Below are 9,172 nucleotides of genomic sequence, written 5' to 3' on the forward strand. Positions count from 1 at the left end.
ATATACATATGCTAATGAATGTATGTACCTAGTAGATATTTATTTTTTTTCAATGTTGTTTTTATAATGACCACTTTTATTTATTTTTTCTTTTTTTTATTTTAATGTTTTTTTAGTATATTATGTTAGTCACCATACAGTACATCCCTGGTTTCTGATGTAAAGTTCAACAATTCATTAGTTGCGTATAACACCCGGTGCACCATGCAATACGTGCCCTCCTTACTACCCATCACCAGCCTATCCCATTCCCCCATCCCCCTCCCCTCTGAAGCCCTCAGTTCGTTTCTCATAGTCCATAGTCTCTCATGCTTCATTCCCCCTTCTGATTACCCCCCTTTCTTTATCCCTTTCTTCTCCTACCGATCTTCCTAGTTCTTATGTTCCATAGATGAGAGAAATCATATGATAATTGTCTTTCTCTGCTTGACTTATTTCACTTAGCATTATCTCCTCCAGTGCCGTCCATGTTGCTGCAAATGTTGAGAACTCGTTCTTTCTGATAGCTGAGTAATATTCCATTGTATATATGGACCACAACTTCTTAATCCAGTCATCTGTTGAAGGGCATCTCGGCTCCTTCCACGATTTAGCTATTGTGGACAATGCTGCTATGAACATTGGGGTGCATATGGCCCTTCTCTTCACTACGTCTGTATCTTTGGGGTAAATACCCAGTAGTGCAATGGCTGGGTCATAGGGTAGCTCAATTTTTAAATTTTGAAGGGACCTCCACACTGTTTTCCAGAGTGGCTGTACCAACTTGCATTCCCACCAACAATGTAGGAGGGCTCCCCTTTCTCCATATCCTCTCCAACAATTGTTGTTTCTTGCCTTGTCTATTTTTGCCATTCTAACTGGCGTAAGGTGGTACCTTGTGTGGTTTTGATTTGAATTTCCCTGATTGCTAATGATTTTGAACATTTTTTCATGTGTCTGTTAGCCATTTGTATGTCATCATTGGAAAAGTGTCTGTTCATATCTTCTGCCCATTTTATGATTTGTTTATTTGTTTCTCGCGTATTGAGTTTGAGAAGTTCTTTGTAGATCTTGGATATCAGTCTTTTATCTGTAGCATCATTTGCAAATATATTCTCCCATTCCGTGGGCTGCCTCTTAGTTTTTTTGACTGTTTCCTTGGCTGTGCAGAAGCTTTTTATCTTGATGAAGTCCCACAAGTTCATTTTATCTTTTGTTTCTCTTGCCTTTGGAGATGTGTCATGAAAAAGTTTGCTTTGGCCGATGTCGTAGAGGTTGCTGCCTATGTTCTCCTCTAGGATTTTGATGGATTCCTGTCTCACATCGAGGTCTTTCATCCATTTGGAGTTTATTTTTGTGTATGGTGTGAGAGAGTGGTCAAGTTTCATTCTTTTGCATGTAGCTGTCCAATTTTCCCAGCACCATTTATTGAAGAGACTGTCTTTTTTCCACTGGATGTTTTTTCCTGCTTTGTCAAAGATTAGTTGCCCAAAGAGCCGAGGGTCCATTTCTGGGTTCTCTATTCTGTTCCATTGGTCTATGTGTCTGTTTTTGTGCCAGTACCATGCTGTCTTTGTGATCACAGCTTTGTAGTACAGCTCGAAATCCGGCATTGTGATGCCCCCAGCTTTGTTTTTCCTTTTCAACAGTTCCTTGGTGATTCGGGGCCTTTTCTGTTTCCATACAAATTTAAGGACTATTTGTTCCAGTTCCTTGAAAAATGTCATCGGTATTTTGATCGGGATGGCTCTGGGTAGCATGGACATTTTAACTATGTTAATTCTTCCGATGCATGAGCATGGAATATTTTTCCATCTTTTTGTGTCTTCCTCAATGTCTTTCAAGAGTGATTTATAGTTTCTAGAATGTAGATCCTTTACGTCTCTGGTTAAGTTAATTCCAAAGTAACGTATGGTTTTTGGTGCTATTGTAAATGGGATGGATTCCCTAATTTCTCTTTCTTCAGTCTCATTATTCGTGTATAGAAATGCAACTGATTTCTGAGCATTGATTTTGTATCCCGCCACATTACTGAATTGCTCTATAACTTCTAATAGTTTGGGGGTGGATTCTTTTGGGTTTTCCATATAGAGTATCATGTCATCTGCGAAGAGAGACAGTTTGACTTCTTCTTTGCCGATTTGGATATGTTTTAACCCTTTTTGTTGTCTGATTGCTGTTGCAAGGACTTCTAGTACTATGTTGAATAATAGTGGCGAGAGTGGGCATCCTTGTCGAGTTCCTGATCTTAAGGGAAAGGCTTCCAGCTTTTCCCCATTGAGAATGATATTTGCTGTAGGCTTTTCATAGATGGTTTTTATGAGATTGAGGAATGTACCCTCTATCCCTACACTCTGAAGGGTTTTAATCAGGAAAGGATGCTGTATTTTGTCAAATGCTTTTTCTGCATCTATTGAGAGAATCATATGATTTTTGGCTTTGTCCTTCTGGATAAAATCAAAGACACTGATAGATTTGTGAATGTTGAACCACCCTTGCATCCCAGCGATGAATCCCACTTGGTCATGATGGATAATCCTTTTAATGTACTATTGGATTTTGTTAGCCGGGATCTTGTTGAGGATTTTGGCGTCCATATTCATTAGGGAAATCGGTCTGTAATTCTCTTTTTTGATGGGGTCTTTGCCTGGTTTGGGGATCTAGGTAATATTGGCCTCATAGAATGAGTTTGGTAGCTTTCCTTATGTTTCTATTTTTTGAAATAGCTTTAGGAGAATAGGTATTATTTCTTCCTTGAATGTTTGGTAGAATTCCCCAGGAAAACCATCCGGGCCTGGAGTTTTGTTTTTTGGAAGGTTGTTTATCACTGACTCAATCTCTTCATAATTAATTGGTCTGTTTAAAAAATCAATTTCTTCCTGTCTCAGGCTTGGTAGTTTATAGGTTTCCAGGAAGGCCTCCATCTCTTCCAGATTGCTTAATCTATTGGCATAAAGCTGTTGATAAAAGTTTCTAATAATCCTTCCAATTTCATTGGTGTTGGTTGTGACCTCTCCTTTTTCATTCATAATTTTATTAATTTGGGTCCTTTCTCTATTCTTTTGGATAAGTCTTGCCAGTGGTCTGTCAATTTTATTAATTCTCTCAAAGAACCAGCTTCTAGTTCTGTTGATCTGCTCTACTGTACTCCTGGTTTCTAATTCATTGATTTCTGCTCTAATCTTGGTCAACTTCTTCCTCGTGTGTGGATTAGGCCTGTCCCTCTGTTGCTGTTCCAGCTTCTTGAGGTGAGAATATAAAAACTGCATTTTAGATTTTTCTATATTTTGAGTGAGGCTTGAATGGCTATGTATTTCCCCCTTAGGACTGCCTTTGCAGTATCCCATAGGTTTTGGACCGTTGTGTTTTCATTCTCCTTGGTCTCCATAAATTGTTTAAATTGATTTTTGATTTCCTGGCTTATCGAATCATTCCGGAGCAGGATGGTTCTTAGTCTCCAAGTGTTTGAGTTTCTTCCAAATTTTTCCTTGTGGTTGAGTTCCTATTTCAGAGCGTTGTGGTCTGAGAATATGCAGGGGATAATTTCAATCTTTTGGTATCGGTTGAGACCTGTTTTGTGTCCCAGAACATGGTCTATTCTTGAGAATATTCCATGGGCATTAGAATAGAATGAGTATTCTTTGGTTCTGGGGTGTAGTGTTCTATATATATCTATGAGGTCCAACTCATCGAGATGGCATTCAAAGCTCTTGTTTCTTTGCTGATTTCTTGCTTAGGTGATCTGTCTATTGCTGATAGTGGAGTGTTGAGGTCCCCTACTATTAGCGTATTTTTATCTATATGTCTGTTTATTGTGGTTAAGAGTTGGCTTGTGTATCTTGCTGCTCCCCTGCAGGGGGCATATATATTTATAATTGTCATATCCACTTGTTGGATACATCCTTTAAGAATAATATAGTGCCCTTCTGTGTCTCTAACTATAGTCTTTAGTTTAAAATCCAATCTATCTGATATGAGAATTGCTACCCCAGCTTTCTTTTGAGGTCCATTGGCGTGAAAGATGGTATTCCATCCCTTTACTTTCAATCTGATGTATCTTTATGTTCAAAATGAGTCTCTTGTAGTCAGCAAATGGATGGGTCATGTCTTTTTATCGAATCTGCAACCCTGTGGCGTTTATGGGGATATATAGGCCATTTACATTGAAACTGATTATTGGAGGTATGATTTTAATGATGCCATGTTGCCAGTAAAATCTTTGTTTCCATAGATTGTGACTTTCTGTTCTGTATCACTCTTGGGGCCTTTTTACTTTTATAGAACCCTCCTTAGTACCTCCTCTAGGGCTGGTTTCTTGGTTATGAAATTGGTCAATGACTGGCGATTCTGGAACTTCTTTATTTCTCCATCCATTCTGAATGACAGCCTTGATGGATAAAGGATCCTTGGATGCATGTTTTTCTCTGAAAGAGCTTTAAAAATGCCCCCCCACCCTTTCTCTCATTCCAGGTCTGTGTAGACAGGTCTGACGTAATTCTGATATCTTTGCCTTGGTACGTGAGTAATTTCTTTGCCCTGGCCACTTTCAAATCTGTATCCTTGGATCTAATATTTGCGGATGCACTATGAGGTGATGTCGAGTAGGTTTGTCGTGGTTGAGCTTGGGAGGGGTCCTCTCTGCCTCTTGGACACGAATGTTTGTTTCCCTTGCTAGGTTAGGGAAGTTTTCAGCTACAATGTGTTCAAATATCTCTTCTAGACCTCTGTTTTTCTCCACCCCCTCGGGTCGCCAATGATTCTGACATTGGAACGTTTCATTGAGTCAGTAATCTCCTGTAACCTACATTCTTGAGCATGGATTTTTTTGAGTCCAGATTCTATTTTAGCTTTTTCTTCTACTAACCCATCCTCCAAATAGCTGATACGTTCTTCTGCGTCATTCACCCTTGACGTGAGAGCCTCTGGTTTTGACTGCATTTGGCTCATAGAATTTTTAATTTCTGCCAGATTCGCTCTCATTTCCACCCTTAGAGATTCTATATTCTCATTAACATTTTCATTAATACTTTTTTCAAGTCTACACATCATCTTGACCATTGTTACTCTGAATTCCATTTCTGATAATTTGGTTATATCCATATCCATTAGTTCTGTGGCAGAGGCCACAGACTCATTGTCTTTTCTTTGCTGGGGGGGATTTCTCCTTCTTGTCATTCTGATGAGGAGAGGGTGCAGGGTTGTCCAGAGCCCAAATTATTGACCGGGACCCAGGCAGTGCGCACTTGTTTTATAGGGATCTTAGGGATGTGGGCTTCTTGATTTTTCAGCCTGCCTTCTGGGGGAGGGGTCTGCCGCGCCGATACTCAGGCAACCCTGTTTGGGTAGAGTCTCCGTGTCCCCTGCGAGGGGGGATGGGGATGGGCACCCTGTGAGCTGGTATTTCTGGGCTTTTGTTCTCTGGCGGCTTTCCCTGGCGGTTTGCTGTGCCTCTTCTGAGAGTCAGAGCAGCAGTGGCCGAATCTCAGCCTCTGTCTCAGAACAGAGGGATCGCGGACTGTTCTCCACTGATGTTCTGGCCACTTTAACTCTGTTTCTGTTGGTGCTGCTCAACCCTGCAGCGTCCCGGGATGTGCGCTCCACACCCGGCATCCCAGCCCTCACTTCCAGGGCCAGCGCTTCTCTGTCCTTTGTGTTTCTAACACCGCCAGCCGCCAGCCGCCCCAGTGCGCTCCCAGAGCTCCCGGTCTCAGTCTGGTTCCAGTGAGTGCACCGGAGCTCCATTTCAGTCTGGTGGTGCGCGTTCCCTGGCTCACAGTCTCAGTCTGCTCTCTCGCGGGTGCCGGTCCACAAGTCCACCAGCTCCCCGGTGCAGGTGGCTACGGCTTCCCAACGCGGCGGCTCCCTCCCCCTTCCGTTTATCTTCCCATATCTGTGTGCGGTTTCAATACTCAGCACTGGAGATGTTCATTTGTAGAGATCCAGATGTATCTTCCTGCATCTCAGGCTGATTCCGTGGATGTTCAGGCTGGTCCGGTACCTATCCAGCTTGACTCGGGACCGTCTGAAAAAGGGGTCCCCTACTCCTCCGCCATCTTAACTCCCCTCTCCCTAGTAGATATTTCTTACTGTAGGGTGTGGCAAAATATTTGGGAAAAACTAAATAGATAGGTAGGTGGGTAGATAGATACAGAATTTAAATATAACATAGAGTGTAAGAGGGGTGACAAGGGTAACATCCTGATGGTGAGACAGCACAGTTAGAATAGAACATCTGTAGGTACAAAAGTCACAAGACAAAGATCTCCATTTGAAATCTAGACAAAATTGTGGCAAAGAGCCTACCATTCTCTTATTTCGTTTGAGATTATGCTGTCAGTAATGATCGCAAGGCAAACAAATAATTAATATATTGAAGGCACAAATTCATGAGCAAACCTGATGCAAGAATCATTGACATGACACCTCTCCCTTCTTCCCATCCTTATGTTGTAGATACTTGAGATAGCAGCACAAATTAGCACTATGGATATATGTTTACCGCAATCCGGGAACACACATAGGCAAACCTCTGACAGAATCATTACAAACCGAGGGAAATACCCAGTCCTATGAAGGCAATTTAAGTATTATTAACATTTTGAACTGTTGTGAAAGTTGGTCAATAGACATAAGATTTACTGAAGACTGTAATAGAATGCTAGGATTTAGCTTATTGCAGTGAAAAAAAATTCCTTCTGTGTTATTTGGAATCATAGTTTTCACTTAGTGATAAACAGGACAAAAATCTCATTAAAGATGTTTTCTTAGGAAATAAACGATGACACACACAGACCCATCATGTTTCAACACTTCCCTCAGGCATTCAGACATGGTGAGCTCCATTATCTCTTTCACAGGGAAATGGGGGGAAATCAGACCTCTGTCACAGAGTTCATCCTCCTGGGATTTCCCCTCAGCCCAAGAATTCAGATGCTTCTTTTTGGGCTCTTCTCCCTCTTCTTTATCTTCACCCTGCTGGAGAATGGGCTCATCCTGGGGCTCATCTCGCTGGACTCCAGACTGCACACCCCCATGTACTTCTTCCTCTCCCACCTGGCCATCGTCGACATAGCCTACGCCTGCAACACGGTGCCCCAGATGCTGGTGAACCTCCTGAATCCAGATAAGCCCATCTCCTTTGCTGGCTGCTTGACACAGACCTTTCTTTTCTTGACTTTTGCTCATACTGAATGTCTTCTCCTGGTGGTGATGTCCTATGATCGGTACGTGGCCATCTGCCACCCCCTCCGATATTCTGCCGTCATGAGCTGGGGGGTCTGCGTCACCCTGGCGCTGACTTCCTGGATTTTAGGAGTCCTCCTGGCCCTAGTACACTTAGTGCTACTCATACCATTGCCCTTCTGTGGACCACAGAAAGTTAACCACTTCTTCTGTGAAATTACAGCTGTCCTCAAGCTTGCCTGTGCAGATACCCACGTTAATGAGATTATGGTTTTGGCTGGGGCAGTGTCTGTGCTGGTGGGACCATTCTCCTCAATTGTGATATCTTACATACATATTCTACGTGCCATCCTAAAGATTCAGTCAGGGGAGGGGCGCCAGAAGGCCTTCTCCACCTGCTCATCCCATCTGTGTGTGGTGGGACTCTTTTACGGCACAGCCATTATAACGTATGTTGGGCCCAGGTATGGGAACCCCAAGGAGCAGAAGAAATATCTCCTCCTATTTCACAGCCTTTTCAATCCCATGCTCAACCCCCTGATCTATAGTCTGAGGAACAAAGAAGTCAAAGCTGCTCTGAAGAGGATACTTGAAAAAGAGAGAACTTCATGAAAACCTGTAGCATAATAAAATAACTGAGTTTAAAGGGCCCTGAGAAATCATCTCATCCAATATTTACCAGGATTCATGAACACGCTCTAGGGCCTCCTTTTCATCTTCAGATTTTCCTAGCACACTCTCCCAAGAAAGATCATTCTACTTTCCTCCCTCTGGCACTGAAAGTCAGTGCTGCACAAGAAAATGAAAAGGACTTCTCACTAGTGGCACAGTGGACACACTTTTAATATAATTATGTGAAATATTCTGAATAAAAGGAAATGAGTTTGTATATTTTTCCGTAATCAGGACTAGTAGACAACATTTTATAAAATAAAGCAAGGTATTGGGAGAATGTTTAAGATACAGTGAATAGGAGAGATTGAGAACGTAATAATTTCAGTATTTAAAATTCAGCAGCTGTCATCTCCTTCAAAAATAGGTCTACATTTGAAACACAATTCCTGTTTAAATTCCCGCAATAGCAATGTTTTCTAAGGCATAATCAACTTAAGTGGGGAAGAGCATGAGCCATGACTTCAAGGGAAGGAGAATGAAAACTGTATCTGTGATGCCGCTCTGAACAACAAAAACCCCAAAGGAGATCGGGCTAGTAACTATGTGGACATTGGAGCTCTCTCTGTTGCTTGTTTTCTCTACTTGGGGAATGGAGGTGGTGATCTGTGGAGGAGAAGAGAGCAGAATGGAAGTCATTGAGAGTTCTTGAAAGAACTCTCTATTTTCTCTCACTGGTTGGGTCACTTGTCTCCGATAGGAAATGACCAACACTTGGAGAAAACTTCCTAGCAAATGACAACAGACTGTCATTTTTGTGATGACTAGTTGATGAATGATACTTGAGCTAGAAATTATCAGGAATAATTTGATTTTAAATTAAGAGATTTGAGGGGCGCCTGGGTGGCACAGCAGTTAAGCGTCTGCCTTCGGCTCAGGGCGTGATCCCGGTGTTATGGGATCAAGCCCCACATCAGGCTCCTCTGCTATGAGCCTGCTTCTTCCTCTCCCACTCCCCCTGCTTGTGTTCCCTCTCTCGCTGGCTGTCTCTATCTCTGTTGAATAAATAAATAAAATCTTTAAAAAAAAATAAATTAAGAGATTTGAGGTGAGTTTAATAACCATCTTACTCAAACTAAAATTCCAGCACTTAGTTATGAAATGAGAGAAAATAGTTAAGAAGGAGTGGAAAAGGATATATAAGGATACTTTTTTTTTGTTTTTCAATTCTTTTCTCAAATCCGCCATATACTTAAACTGTATAAAAGGCAAATATAAAACTTTTAGAATAAGGTGTTTTTTTGGCAAAGTGTTTTATTTTTTTCTTATTTTTTATTTTTTATTTTTTTAAAAGATTTTATTTATTTATTCGACAGAGATAGAGACAGCCAGCGAGAGA

General features: G+C 41.6%; 1 protein-coding gene across 1 annotated transcript; it reads left to right on the forward strand.

Moving 5' to 3' along the window:
* The first annotated feature begins 6,699 nt into the window (after positions 1 to 6,699).
* LOC113266695 (olfactory receptor 2A25) lies at positions 6,700 to 7,773 on the forward strand. The gene has a single exon (XM_026514444.3). It carries the CDS (start codon positions 6,778 to 6,780, stop codon positions 7,771 to 7,773), a length of 996 nt encoding a protein of 331 aa, XP_026370229.2. The 5' UTR covers positions 6,700 to 6,777.
* Positions 7,774 to 9,172: the final 1,399 nt, after the last annotated feature.

The sequence above is a fragment of the Ursus arctos genome, unplaced genomic scaffold, assembly GCF_023065955.2.
Source record: "Ursus arctos isolate Adak ecotype North America unplaced genomic scaffold, UrsArc2.0 scaffold_3, whole genome shotgun sequence".
NCBI classification, from domain to species: Eukaryota; Metazoa; Chordata; class Mammalia; order Carnivora; family Ursidae; genus Ursus; species Ursus arctos.